The following is a 15327-nucleotide window of genomic DNA, read 5'->3' as shown; positions in this document are numbered from 1 at the left end:
GCTTGCCACGTCATCGTTATGCTCTGTCGATGGAAGATTCCTGAATTTTAGTATCAATACTAACTTAAAAAAAAAAAACAATAATAATAGATTTAACATAAAATTTTTAAAATTGAATTTATTGCGTTTTTATTTGGTGCATAGCCTTTATTTTAGGGTCCGGCTTCTGTCCAATCCGGGATCGGATTGGGCCGTGTTGTTGGGCCCGTGGGGGCCTACCACGGGTCCCGTTTTGAAAATCTAAACCGTTCAATGTGTAGAACTCGTCGAGTACTACATGTTTGCAAAAAATCACGTTGATTGGATATCGATAGCTATGTGATCAAATCAGTTTTGTATAAAAAAAATAGACGGTGAAAAAATTAACGGTTGATAAAAAACTGTTTTGTTCATATAGCTATCGATATCCGATCAACGTGATTTTTTACTTGCATATAGTATTCGACGAGTTCTACACATTGAACGGTTCAAATTATCAAAACGAGACCCGTGGTGGGCCCCCATGGGCCCAACAGCACGGTCCAATATCGGACTGGACAGAAGCCATGGCCTTATTTTAAATACTATTTGGTATAAACTAAATAAGTACATTATTTAGATAAACGCATTTCTACACATATTTTCATAAAAATTTAAAAATATATTTATTTAGATTATTCTAAATAACCCTTAGCAGATTATTTTTTGGAATACAAAATAATGATTTCAAAAATGTCAATGAGGCCCTCCCAAACATAGAGTTAGAGCTTTGTGATGGTGCTGCGTGTGCGAAATCATAAGACGAGCACACCCAAGTTTATACTCCCTCCCATTTAGAATACAAAACCCTAATTCCCGCCAAAGCATTTGGCGCCAGATCTCTAACCTATTCCTCTCTCTCTCTCTCTCTCTCTCTCTCTCTCTCTCAAGCCCCTCTACTAATCTACATCTCACCATCTCTCACTACCCACTCCTCCTTCGCTCGCTTGCTCGTTCGTGGTGGAACAGAGGATTCAATCTGAGGTGAGCCCAATACGAGTTTTTTAGTTACATCTGCACATCACTGATTAATTTTGTTACTTTATTTTCTTTATTTTTCATCCCATTTGAGTGAAGATCTTCTTAATTAGGGTTTTATTTGCAGTTCTTCTATCGATTTCTCAGATCGCTGTTTGGGTTTTCTTTTTGGCTATTATATGAGACAAGGGTTTTACTGCATCAGGGTTTTATTTGGTTTTTTGTTGAGTTTATTTCCAATTATGAATCAGGTCGTGGACTTGGATTTTTTGGGTGGGTTGGACTTGGATATTTGGTTAGTAATTTCCATCGATTTGAATTAAGGCCTTGTTTTAGAGAATCTCCAAACCTTTACCCATTTTTTCATCTAATTTGATTTCAAATTTGAGTAAAAAGCTTGATTTGATATGAACTACTCCAATCTTTTCATCAAAGTCTTTTTAAAATCATCCTCTTATCCCAAATTTCCCTAAAAAAATATCCCCCCAATGCTTCATCTTTTTTCATCAAATTCAAATTTGATGAATTCGCAATTTGATGAGAAAAGTGACTTTTCCTTGATTTGATGATCATTTGATGAAAGGATTGGAGATGATTTTGGAGCACTTTTTCATCAAATTTAAATTTGATGAAAGAAAAAGTGAAGGATGGGAGATGCTTAATGACTAGTTAAGGCCTAGTTATTTTATTTTATTTTTTCAGCCGCGAAGATGTTATGCCCATTGTAATTTTTTCCTTTTGAAGGATTCTGGAACTGGAAGTGAACATTTATTGCATTTTCCATCCTTATTCTATAGCACTGGAAACTCTTTTTCTTTACTTTTATTTCTCAATCATTCTTGTTTGCTCGTTTAATGAATGAAATTAAAACCCATCAAAAGAGATGCACACACAAAAGAGAACATAAAAAGGGAAATATTCCCAATGCTTTGTATTGTTTAATTAACTTGGTTTTGGTTATAGTTATAGTTTGTTAGAAGGGCTTTTATATGCAATCTGTGATTGAATATCTGTTCTTAGATTCTTTGTAAAAACACATTTCATTCATTCACTGTCATTGTGAGGGTTTATTTATTTATTTATTTTCTTCTGTGTTTGGTTACATATATATATATATATACACACTTTTTAAAAGGTATTCATTGTTTTTGGTGTATTTATAAACTGGATTGCAGAAGTATTTTTCATTCTCATCATTCTTGTAATTTGTTACCAACGTGAAATGTTTTAGAGCATCCACTGCAAGGGTAGACAAAATAGCTATCCAAAATTTCACTTTTCTATTTTAGCGAGCCACTTTTTCAATATTCTTGCATCCATTCTTTATTTTATAAATACAAATATATTTGCTTCCATTCCATTCTTTGTTGTAGCACCCACTAGCAAGTTGTTGTTGCTGCTGCTTTGCTTCCTTGGTTTGTTTAGATCAGTTAGAACTTGGCTGATTTTGAAAAGGGATAAATTAAGGGACACTAGCAAATTGTTGTTCCACATGAAAAGTTTTTATAATCAGAGCACTTTCTATCAACTGACTGATAGTAAAATTCAAATATTTAGCAACTAGTAGGTTTACCCTTTCTCTGCTGGCCTTTGAAGGTAATAAAACTCCATAGAAGCATCTCTAGGGGTCATGTCTCTTGTGCAAAGTTGCCAAAGGAATGGTCATAGCAACTTAGCAATGGCAATTCACACACTTTTACGAGTTGCTACAATACTGCAACTTTAGGACAATTGGTTTGGTTGTGCATCTACATAAACATGTTTCCTTTATATGGAAGCTCAATCCAGAGTAAAAATAAACATAAACCAGCCTAAGAGACCTTCAGACTATTTGAATTTTATTAAATTCATAATTCAAGATTTTAGTGTGATTGTGTGAGACAAAATAAGTCATCTTAGGAATGAGAAAATCAACCCAATCAAAATTGAAAAAATAACAAACATATGGTGTGCAAAATAAATAGACATGCATTACTCCTTTTTATTGCAAGAAAAAAATAAAATAAAATCAGCGGCAATCAATAAATTTTCTTTCATCCCCATTCTCTCATCAACCAATCATGCCATAAAAGAAATAGAACAAATATGACTTGCGATGCAGACAGAAAAATAAGCAAGAGCTTGAGAAAGGGATGAAGTTGCTCCCAGTGTTATTAGAGGTGATAGGCGCACCGAGGCGCCAAGGTCTCCTGGGGCCTAGGCTCAAGGCGCAAGGTGAGGCGCACCTTGTACGGAAAAAAATATATAATTTAGGCCTCGTTTGGAAACATACTTTTTTAGTAACTTTTTGGCTAAACTATGAGTTAAAAAAAACTAGTATATTTGAGATGACTTTTTTATTTTTTACGAAAAGATGTGCAAAAAGTAGAGAGAAAGAAATTTTTGACTTTTTGGTATAGGTTGTTGGTTTTTTGGTTTTTTTTAGTAATTTTTTGGTTTTTGGCTAAAATCATCACTTGCCAAACAAGGCCTTAATATAAGTAAATAATTTTGAGTTTAACATAAATAAAATGAAATGTTAAACATTTTAGTATTTTTTGGATATTAGGAATTAGGGTTAATTTTTTTTCTATCATTGATTTGAAGTTTGAATGCCCAATGTATTGGTATCTGTAATAGGAGAAGGGATCTTCTGTAGTTGCACCATATTAAATCAATGGTCAGATTTTAAACAAAACTAATTAAAGTAACAATAAAAAAAACTCTCAGGACGCAAGCCTTGGGTCAGTCAGGCGCCTTGTCATAGTCGCCTGGCTTAGAACACTACAAGGTACAAATTTTGGGCTAGACAGGGTTCCGGCCTAGGCGCATGCCTAGGCGCGCCTTATCGAAGTCGCATGGCCTAAAACACTACAAGGCGCAACACCTAGGCGCGCCTTTAATAACGCTGGCTGCTCCAGAATTTGAGATTTTCCATATTTGCTGGTGAAGGGCACTTGGCAGAGAGCTCAATGAAACACATAAATTGACACCAAGGAGAGAAATAAGGGAGAGCTACTAGCCATGAAAATTGTCAGGCAACTGAACAGTACCTGTCTGTGGTGGCGAGGTACTGCAGAACAAAACTATTTTGGCGAGGGTTAGGCAAGGTTGCAGGAGATGCATTCAAAGCTTTGAAGCTAGATTTTATGGCTGAATGGGTGAAGTAGTCAGGCTCTCGTGGATGCTTTTAGATCTGCATATTAGTTGTACTGGTTCTCCCTACTTTTCTCTCAAAGTTAGCCAACCCTATCTCTGGCAATCTATCATGTAAAGTCTGTCTGTGTTGCATGCAAATAGGAGTTATTAAGTTAACATGTTTGTAATGTACTTCACGAAATACATAATGGAGGGTTCCTTAAGTTGTTCTATCGGTGATGGCTTTGGATATGTATGTGTTAGGCTCAAGCCACACTCCTACATGTAAGCATACATACTTAGGTTGGTTTTTGACATTTTTTTTTTGTAGTGTTTTTTTTTTTCTTTACGGATGTCAAGCTCAATTATATCAGTTGTATCCACAGAAAAAATGCTAAAGCTGTCCCTCTCTCTCTCTCTCTATATATATATATATTAGCTGGTGAATCTATCTATTTACCAATCAATGCTAATTAAATTTTAATTTCTGGTCAGACTTGGTGCTACAGTTTAGAATTGAAGTTGATTTCTACTGCAGAGTGAGCATTTTTTGGTGCTGCTTTATATCCATGAAATAGGCAGGGGAACGCAAGTTTATTTTCAACGATGAAGCTAAGGAGTTGCACTCATTTGCATTTTATCAAAGCTATAAAGGCTGGTTTGGTTAAAAGTATCTGTAATGTAAATTCTCATGGAAGGCCAGCTCTTGTGTTCAAGACGTTGAAGGATATATATGAGAGTGGAGATGCCAAAAAACTCAACAGTTTTTCAACTCTTCAATCACAAGATACTGCAGATATGGTGTTTGAGTGTGACACAGCCAAAACCGAAAGCCCATGTCTGGTTGTGGTGGAAAGGAAAACAAAGAAAAGAGACATTAACTCTGATGAATTTAATTACAATTCTGATGATGATGGAGAAGACAGTGTTTCAGATGATCTTCTCTTTGTGAAAATGACATTGCAACAGCTCAAGGAGCAGTGCAAAACTAAGAAAAGGAAAGTTTTGCATTCTACTTGTTTGACTCGGAACCAATATTATACTGATTGGCAACCAGAAGAAGACGAATGTGATCTTGAGGAACCTATCAGTATTTGGAAATCAAAGCTTCCAAATAATTTGAAGGGTAAAAGGAAGCGTGCCAAAAAATGTGCTTCATCTTCTCAAACTGCGGTTTCAGTCAAATCTGATCAGTTTCTGAGTGCTGAAGATTCCCTGCAATCTAGTGGGTATTCTTCTTCACCTATTCACATTAAAGCTGAGGTTTCTGAAACAGATTACACAGAATGCAGAAATATAATTTGTGTTGCTGATGATCTTTCTATTGGTTGTAGTGAGCTGGTGGGGTTATCTGGAAAGGTATCTGGTGAAATTAGCGATGCTGTTAGAATTGTGTCTGAGTCTGGGAAACAAATATCCTTAGCAGAAGAGTGCCAAAGTTGTGTTGTTAATGAAGTTTCCTGTGATTTTTTGGATCCTATTGAACCTACCTTTGTTCTTCCTTCAATTGGTGGAGAGACCATGGAGGTGGATAACCTCGAAAAGTCCTTTCAACTGTCTCCAGTTTTGCCCACATCAGAAGATAAGGAAGGATATATTGAGCATCCACATCTTGAAGAAAGTTCTCCAGAAACAATCTTTCCTGTCATGGATCAAAGTTCAGATATGAGTAATAACTCCCCAAATTGTTCCTCTGTGCATGAGATATCAAGGCAGACAAGTGGTATCTCTGGAGTTCAAGTGCCTGAAATGGCAATGGATAACAGCCTATTTCGCATGGAACTATATAGTGCAGGTGATCCATGCAAGTTTGAGAATGACATTAATGAAAATTTTCCTCTAAATCTCGTAAATGATTCTCAAAGTAGCCCCTTGAGTAATTGTAGCTCATCTTGGAATTCGAATCCTTGTTTAAGTCCTGAAATTGTTTTGGTTTCTGTGGAGGATGATCTACCTGCAACTGAGAAGCCACCTGTAACTTCTGTCAGTACTGATGCAGTGAGAAGCTGTCTGAATCCTGATGAAATTCCAGTTGCTTTTGAGGGTGGTTCAACTATAATTGAGGAGAAGCAGCCTCCAAGATCTGCCCCAGACGATGCAGAAAGCAATTCAACCAATAGAAACCATCATTTTGATGGTGCCCATGAGCTCTCGGTGCCAGAGATGAAGAACTATCATCATTTGGAGAAGATGCATCCTCCTGAGAGGCTCCTCTCAACTAGAAAGGTAAGAAGTTTGGTATTTGATGTTGATTTGGTTTTATGTTTTGTTCTGAGAAGTTTTTTTCAGTAAGTGCTTTCCCTTTTCAGGCCATTTCACCAACTTCTCAGGAAAAGCTATGTCAGGCTATGAAAGGTGTGGAGTTACATGAAGATTTGGATCATTACAGTAAGTCAGTGGAGTTATATTTATGGGTTCCTCATGTTGTAAAATGGTTTGGTTGGCAACATTGTTGTGTCACTTACATGCATTACACCTGAGACCATGTTAGTTAGATGACAACCAGAGTCAAAGCAAGATTTAAGAGATTATGATTTCTGTTCTAAACCTTTACTTGTGCAAGGGAGAAATCAATTATTAGGATTGGTAGCAGATGGACTGCTTTTTGTATTCATGGGTTTGAGGTGCACCCTTGCTAGAATTATCTATGTTTGATATGACATATTGGTTTTGAGCTTTATCAATTGATTTGGGGTGCGCCTCTATAGGCAGCAACAATTATATAGTGTGAAATGAATACTTTCTGCCTGTAACACAGCTGAAAAAAGTATATTTTGCCTTTCATTTCCTTTATATTTTGCCTATTTGTCTTATTAAAAGCTCAATAAAAATCTAAAATTTTAGGATGGATGGAAAATTTTCAGCTTTATGGTTCTTGTGATTTTGGTAATTTTGTGTCATCACCATAGTTATCAGAATCTCGATCTGGATCGTAGGATCTTGCAGTTCTACGATTTTAGTTGTGCCAAACGATCCGGATCACACTAGGATCTTAAATTTAATAGGATCTTAAAGTTACTACAATACTATTCATAAAATCATGTAGAATCTACTACGATCGCGATCCTAACAATTTTTTTTTTTGTTATTTATTTCTTATATATATGTATGTATATGTGTATATCTATATAAAAAAATTGACTATAAACACTTTTCAAATGTCTCTTCTAATTGATATTAACATAAAAGATGCATTATATCAAATTTGTTGTTTTTCTTTAATATTTTTAAAATTAACATATATTATCATTATCGATAATTTTTCATTTTATTTTGCATTGAAAATAGAATCTTACAATTCTCGATCCGATTTTACGATCTGATCCATGAGTTCCTTCCAACGATCCCACTTAGGATCTCGATTTTAACAACCTTTGTTATCACCATCTTTTTACCTTTTGGCTCTAAATCTTGGCTGCTACCAATTTTTGCTGTTTTAATTTTGCATGCTCCAACATTCTCTCTAATTGTTTCTTGTATGTTGTAATTATCAGAGTGCAAGGAGAAACTCCAGCTTGGTAAAGAAGCTGAAAATAATGCTTCACCAGTAGGACTATATGCTGAGGGTGCCAAAGTAAATGTGAATCTTGAAGGGCTGGGGGATGTCAGTAGAGCCAAGGGCACTACAAGCCCCCAGAAGATCACTAAGAAACTGAAGAATGATAGAAAAGGTTCTCCACCTAATGGCATTCGGAAGGGTCCCCATCTTTCTCGTTCCCCACCTCATGTTAGCACTAGGGCAACATCAATCCAAAATTGTTCTGAGAGTGCCATTGCATTCTCAGAACGGCAGATGCATGGTATTGAACGTCTCGCAATGAAGCTAATGCAGGAGTTGAATTCCATGAAGGACATTGTAGAAGGAAATCTGCACTCTGAAGCGTCTCCTACTACATTGTTGAAATATGATGTGGATCAGGTATGTGAATATACACAGCAGGCATCTCACTGGTTTTAATTAAGTAATGAGTAAAAGTCTCATTTTTATATTATATATCTGGTTTGATTGAATTAAAACTTTTAGCATCTTTTCCCCTCTAAATTTCTGTTACCCAGTAATAATTGGTTAACTGATTTTTGTAGCATGCTTCTAGGTGTTTTAAACTCCTGTTCATGAGATTCATCAGGTCCTAACAAATTATGTAATTACTTTTGTCACCAACTGTTCAGTTGAGTATCAGAAATTCCTCAATGCCTGTTGTTAATATACTTTTGTTTTTCTAAATGGTTTATAATTTCTCCCTTACATCATTTGTGTACAATGTGCGTGATTGCATTCATCCTAGCATAGAAATATGCAGTTATGTTTGATAGTTTTTTTGACAGGTGAAAACGGCCATCAAGAGTGCAACAAAAGTTGAAGAAACAACAAAGAAGTGGCTATCCATGATGGCGAGGGACTGCAACCGTTTTTGTAAACTCGTGGTTTGTTTCTCATGTCCTACCTTACTCTTCAAAGTATAAATAAAGAAATTGAGTTTTGATTTTGATAAAAGGATTAATTTACTTGAGGCAGTGTTGTTAGCATTGTTATGACTTTGGTCACGTTCTGATCTGTCTCCTGCAGAGATTGAATGAGAAGGATGATATTGCTCCGGGGAATGGAATCCACAAGGAGAGAAGGAAAATCACTTTTGCTGACGAAGCAGGTGGGGTGCTCTGTCACGTCAAATTTTTTGAGGATAGTGTGGCTTCTCCAGATTCTAAAAGTTAAAATAGGAAATAAAGCCTAAAACCTGAGGCAGTTACTCCGTGTACATTAACATCCTTAGTTATTAAAAGCTGTTTTGATGCTCAAACATTCAACTAGAAAAACCTTCGATGCTTGCAGAGGTCTCGCTTCACATAAAGACTTCTGGTAGCTATGATGTAATTTGGGTACATTAAATTAACCATCTTTGTCTGAGTCAATCTTTTTTCTTGTTAGTGTGTCTCAATTGATTCGGCTTGGTGCTGTGTTGTATGCATGAGAAATTAGATCATTAAATGAAAGGTTTCTTTTGTAAAATTCTGGACGATCATTTTCCTTCTACTACCCACTTGGTTTGCCACAAATCTTGAAATTTCCTGACACCCTTACATCTTCATTATGCACTTGGGCATTATTTAAGCATTTTGCTTTCTATTGACTCATTAAAATAGTTACAATGCATTTACAGCTCTGGTATTCTGCATACACCATTACTACAGGGACACAAGATTTTCCTGCTCAAAATAGTGTACAAATTTAAGATTCAAACACAGGTTGTGTTTTGAAGAGTGTACAATAATGTTGGGGCTCATTTGGATGCTCAAAGCAGTTTTGATCATCACCGTTATCAGAGCTGTTACAGTCACTGTGGGCATTAACAATTTAACAAGTTAAAGTTATATTGTGGCCCTTCTGATGTTCATGAGAAGTTTAATGAAGTTGTAATAGGAGCTATAAGATTGAAGTTGGCTCTTCATGTGTTAGCCAAATTTGTTGGAAGTTAAATATGGAGAGTCCACAACTATGGATGACAATTTGTCGCATTTTTATTCTGATTTTGCTCCATTTTTCATTCTCTCTCGTGTCTTTAGTACTTTTAATTTTTATCACTCATTAATCATTGTCTTTCATGTGTTGGATTATCCTCACAACTCTCAAGAAACATGTTGAGATAGGACATCAAAAATCCGTCTCAATATAATCAAATATCACGATGTCATTAAAAACAAAAGTGATGGTATTCATATATATATATATATATATATTGACAAAATGTTGTGGTAGCTGCAAGAAGAAATCTTACATCATTATCCATTAAATTTTTGAACTTTCCTGTTTCTATATGCTAAGTATGTGATGAACTATATAGGTGCACTTTTTGACTAAAAAAATAAAGGAAATAAAATGATTATTTGGGATAATTTTTTGACTTTTTACAAAAAAATATATATTAAAATATTTTATGAAATATCAAAATTACCTTCATATCCTTCTGAGTATTGACATGCTTTCCGTGCATGTCAGTGTAGTTGTCACTTCTCGAGACAGTGTACTGAGCTGCACTGGTTTTGTGTCTGACTTTTTGTTTTGTTTTGTTTTGTTTCATTTTTTTTTCTTAAACGCCCGTGAGTTGTGCATGTCAGTAAAGGGCAAAAATATCTTTTTGCCCTCTGAGTATTTAGCCCCATATTCCCGCCCAAACATTGTGAACAATATAATTTGTTTTTGTTTTTTTTAGTGACTTTTTGACTTTTTATCTTTTTTAGGTAATGCTAAACAAGCACTAACCATTCTTAAAAAAAATAAAAAAAAATAACAATTACACCCACTTACATATCAGGTGTAAAATGTGATCCAAATAACTAAAGAAAAGCAAGCCAAAACATTTTCTTACTAGTCGCATATGTATAATACATGAAGAACAAATTTGAATTATTGAGAGATAAAAAACTGAGAACTTTCTCAGAAGCTCAAAAACCAGCACAGAAATAATAAAACAATATACAATATACCATTCATTTAGAAGGAATAAAAAATTCTATTCCATCATCTTCTTCAACCTCAATGACCCATAGAAACACGTTGAGACTTGGGAGGAGTTTTACAGAACAAAACTTCCCAAACCTCCACAAAGGCCTCAACAATGGTGGCGTGATGGTGTGGTGAATTAAGAGACAGAAAACACATCAACAACTGTTCCAAATCCTTGGCATCAAACATATGTTTCTCCAATATCATCTCCAACATCGACCCTTTGAAATCCTCATGTGGGTTCTCCGACCTCTTCACCACCGTAAAGCTCTCCTTCAACCGCCTGAAAACTGACGCCATTGCCGGAGACCCACTTTCCGGCGTCATCGTTTTCTTCGTCTTCTCACCTCCTCTCCAACTCTCCGAATTGTAAGGTTTCAGTCTCCGAACCTTTTTTTTTTAATCAGCCAAAAAAGAGAGAACATTTTTTTGATGAAAACCAGCGTATAAAGTAAGAAATATATTAATAAAAAAAGACGAGTGCTAAGAGGATTACAGTTAAACTAATCGATCCCAATTAAATTGACACCGAAAAATTAGCCCAATCATTTGCAAACACATTACCGGTAGTTAGTGAGGGACCAACTAAATCAAAAATGAAAACAAAAACAAAGGAAAGATGGTCTCTCCGAACCTTTAAATTCTTCTTCTTCTTGTTCATGTTCTTCCTTCTATATTCGTTAATGGGTCCCTCATTGATATTCTGTAATGGACAACCAAAGTCGGAAGAGGAATAGGAACTTCTGGAAGATGAAACTAAGCTTTCAGTCTCTTCATTGTATTCGCTACAGTCGGTGCTGAACCAGCCGCTATTTGCTGAGGAAGCGCTTATACAAACACTTGCTTTTGCTTTCTTGTTCTTCATCTTCTTGTTTCTTTCTTTCTTCTTCTTACTTAAACATCAAAACACCATAAATATGATTACCAATTTAAAAGTATAAATTTATATACATACGGTTTAATCTTGTCATTGTTTTGTGTTTTGTTTTTATGAAAGAAGATGGTATTCGCAAGTTGAAAAATCTTGGCACTTCCCTTCATTCTTCTGTATTCTAGATTAGATTGCTCGATTGAAAACCCTTTATAAATTACAAACACATCTCTTATTATTTATTTAAAATACATATTTTTACTTATGATTTTAGAAATTACAAACACTTTTTTATCAAAATTTATCATTTAATAGAATTGACATGTAAAATAAAATTTCTAACTATCATAATTGTTATTAATAATTTTATTTTCTTAAAAAAGAGGATTACAATGTGGGGTACCATTTATGTTTTGAATTTAATTTGTGTTCTTAATGGTTTTAATTGACATAGTTAAAAAAAATTAATTGACTTAATGGTTGATTAATGAAAGATTATTTATTATGCGATTATAAATTTTAAGGAGTGAAATGTAATTTTTAAAATTAAATGAGTAATTAGTATTTTAAGCAAATTCTAAGGGTGTATTTGTTATTTTTCCTATATATATACATAAATACAAATTTTAATAGAATAGAATAGGTACCTATGGGTATGGTTCGGTTTTGAAGTAAACCAAAAGTAATCACTATTTATGATTTTAAAAAATTTAAAGTCAAGTTGAACCATGAAAATCATGAAATCAAATCAACTAAATCATGAAAATGTGATTGAATTCTATTTGGAACCATAATTTTATAAATTTTGTCATCGTTCAAAATGTGACCACAACATACTCAAACATCAAATATATGCCACCATTCTACAAATAAGAATTTTTTAAATAATTATTTAGAACTAGTTTTGTATTCCTTCTGTCCCATCCTCTTTGAGAATTTTAACATTTTAAGGAAACATGTAATTATTACTTTAAAAATCAAATAAAACTATATTGATTTATCATATTGTCCATTTTATTCCCATTATTAAATATATTTATTTCTTTTAAGGGTAGTTTGAAATACTTTTATGTTTTGACTTTTTAAAATGGATAAATATTTTGGGGCATTTAAAAAAGAAAAGATGAACCAATAACATGGGACATAGGGAGTAATTATATAAGAGCATATTTGCAAAAGTAATTGGCTGAAAACTTATGAATATATATGAGATATTAATAGTATACTTAAGTGACTATTATGAATGACAAATTATATATGTATATATTTAAATGGTTCAGTTCAGTTCTAAATTGTAACCATAACTATAAACCATGAATCAAACCATAAAATATGATTCGTCTATTTTAAAAAGAGTATTGCTATTAGAGCATTGTATATTATTTTTCTTTATAAATTAAGTATTAAAAAAATCAAATCAAATCATACGATTTAGTTTGAATTATACCGATTTATGAATTTTTGCTCAACTCTAAGAAAAGGAATGGGACCGACTTAAATAAAAGAATTTTGGACGAAAACCAAATAACTCAGAATATGCCTCACACTTGCATATCATATACCTAAGATGGATTATAATGCAAAACTTTGTACAACTCAAAATCAATTTGGACTGATACTAGTTAATTTCTGTAAATTGCTTTCAACTAATTTTTCACCAGAGTTATGCTTTAAAAAGGGGAGACAAAGAAAGATAAATGATGTAGCAACATAGAGGGAGTAACACTTTAAAATAAAAAATAAAAAACTCGTTATATTGACTGTTAATTACCTAAATAGTATTACTACATCATTCTGGTGACAGATTTAGTACATATTATTTTAGTAAAAATATTATTTTCTCTTTTACAAACAAAGAAAAAAAAAAAATCTCTATGGGAGCTCAAATAAAAATAATTTCTTACATTGGAAGCCTGACCGGCAAGGTATTGCTGTCAGAGAGATTAGAAACTGAAGATGTGTATAATTTACGGCGAGTTTTGGGTTGTTTCTCTCTTGGTGATTTTGAGTTGCATCCACAATCAACTGGGACGGTCTTGGGTGAAGATAAGACATGGCGTTTGAATAAAAATGGGTGGTTAGGTGTCGAAGGTGGTGGCTCCGGGATGTTGGGATAACCGATGTTGAATGCTTTGGGGTTGAAGGGAGAGAACTGGTGATATGTTGCAGGAGATGGAGATTTTGGAAAAGAAGAAAGTTGCTTCAAATTCAAACGACAGAATTGAAATGAAGGAAAGCTGAATCGAAGTTTGAAACGTTTAGCCATCTCTGTGAATAAAATGGTGGATTCTGTGGAACTCTAAGCCATGTATAACTTTGTATATATAATTATGTGTAGACATGGACACATATATTATTGAGGTATAGAGGCCGGCTGGGTTTGTGTGATAGGACCAAGTATGCTAAATAACTGGCTTTTAGTACATGTTTATGATATAGTATGAGTTCACATCTGAAAGGTACACAAATTCTTCTCTGCTTACTGTAATGGAAAAGGTCTCAAGCTTGCACCCTGTGTGTATATTATATGTATATGGGATGGTGTGCACACCAGATTCGTGTATTAAGAAAATCAATCAGTTGAACATAAAGAGAAAAAAAAAATAAATAAAAAGTTATCGAAATTTGAAATTCAAAATCAAAATATTAGTAGTTATTGACAGTTACTGTTATTGATTAACTTCAAGTGGTTATGAAATTATGGGCGGAATTTTAAGAAATTAAAAAAAGAGAGGATAATATGGTAATACAAAATGTACTTAGCATAAAGAATGAAGGTTTCAAGACACCAATAAAAGTGTTGCTAAAATAGATAGTATATATCTATACTAAGGGTGTGATCCCACTTGATGGGTGTGCTTAAAATATAAATTTTAATCTTGAATTAAAAATATATTTTTATGTTATTTAAGTGGTGAAAGGTGAAAGTATTCTTTATTAAGTGAATGGTTATAGGTTCAACTACTATGCTCTTCTTGTAACTATTATTTTTTGACTTTTAGATGAAGAAATTAATACTTGTGATGAAAAAATGCCACTTGACAAAAAGCAAGAAGAAAATTCATGAACGCCAAGTGGCTTGTTTACTTTTAATAATAGTATAGATAGATGAGGAATGCTAAAAACTCACAATGATAGTTAGATGGGTAAAGAGATAAATATTGTTATAATTTAGCAATAAATAATGTTACATACTTCATTGTAACAAGAATAGTGCTATATGCACCAATTAGTGTACAAACTAGTGTACCAATTGATAATGTGACATAATTTAAGAGTTTTTTGGTATTTATAATTTGTATAATGAGTGGGGTCAATAATAATATTATAACATATGTTGGTACACTAATTAGCGATTATAACAATATTACTCTAATAATACAATGTAAAATTCTCTCTCTCTCTCTCTCTCTCTCTCTTCAAAATGTCAAAATCACAATGCAATATGTGGTCCCTAGAGAAAAGATATAGACACAAATGATTTAACTATAGGTAAATCTTGTGCTATCTTTGACATAATGTTTACCTATAGGTAATATGTAACAAGATATATGCCTTACCATTAGAGTGAAAATTTAAAAATTTCAAAACAAAATACAACAATAGCATGTCATATAACACACTATTAGAGAAGATCTTAGAATTCACAATTCACTTGTAATGACAAGAAGTGTTTGGGTGTGTAAGGGGCATACCATACACCATATGCACTTGCATAAGTTCTCACAAATATACATAAGTTATCTCAAAAAATTGTGTAAATTCTTACAAATATACGTAAATTGTAATTTCTCAAATTTTTATGGATTAACTTACGTATATTTGTGAAAATTTATGCAAT

The 15327-nt window shown here is 33.6% G+C and overlaps 2 protein-coding genes across 7 annotated transcripts; one reads left to right on the top strand and one right to left on the bottom strand.

Annotated features, from left to right (window-relative positions):
- The first annotated feature begins 722 nt into the window (after window positions 1–722).
- LOC114263229 (uncharacterized) lies at window positions 723–9121 on the top strand. Of its 6 annotated transcripts, XM_028203734.2 has the most exons (7): window positions 736–1002; window positions 4609–5342; window positions 5448–6339; window positions 6423–6501; window positions 7608–8032; window positions 8440–8538; window positions 8681–9121. In XM_028203734.2, the coding sequence occupies exons 2-7, from the start codon at window positions 4720–4722 to the stop codon at window positions 8825–8827; spliced, it is 2265 nt and encodes a 754-aa protein (XP_028059535.2). In that variant the 5' UTR covers window positions 736–1002; window positions 4609–4719; the 3' UTR covers window positions 8828–9121. The 6 variants fall into 6 exon arrangements, 5 of the variants coding, with proteins under 5 accessions (XP_028059532.2, XP_028059535.2, XP_028059537.2 ...); XM_028203731.2 differs by having other exon boundaries at window positions 723–1002; window positions 4609–6339; XR_014332312.1 differs by having other exon boundaries at window positions 4609–6339; window positions 8428–8538.
- Window positions 9122–11132: 2011 nt separating this feature from the next.
- On the bottom strand, window positions 11133–13752 carry LOC114263244 (uncharacterized). Its single transcript, XM_082876069.1, has 2 exons — window positions 13391–13752; window positions 11133–11508 (listed from the first exon to the last, which is right to left on the bottom strand). Exons 1-2 carry the CDS (start codon window positions 13750–13752, stop codon window positions 11133–11135), a joined length of 738 nt encoding a protein of 245 aa, XP_082732195.1.
- Between the last annotated feature and the right edge of the window lie 1575 nt (window positions 13753–15327).

Source organism: Camellia sinensis, chromosome 6 (assembly GCF_055761805.1).
Source record: "Camellia sinensis isolate YWXY chromosome 6, ASM5576180v1, whole genome shotgun sequence".
NCBI classification, from domain to species: domain Eukaryota; kingdom Viridiplantae; phylum Streptophyta; class Magnoliopsida; order Ericales; family Theaceae; genus Camellia; species Camellia sinensis.
The sequence above is the reverse complement of the archived record's forward strand: the minus strand, read 5'-3'. Positions and strand labels throughout refer to the sequence as shown.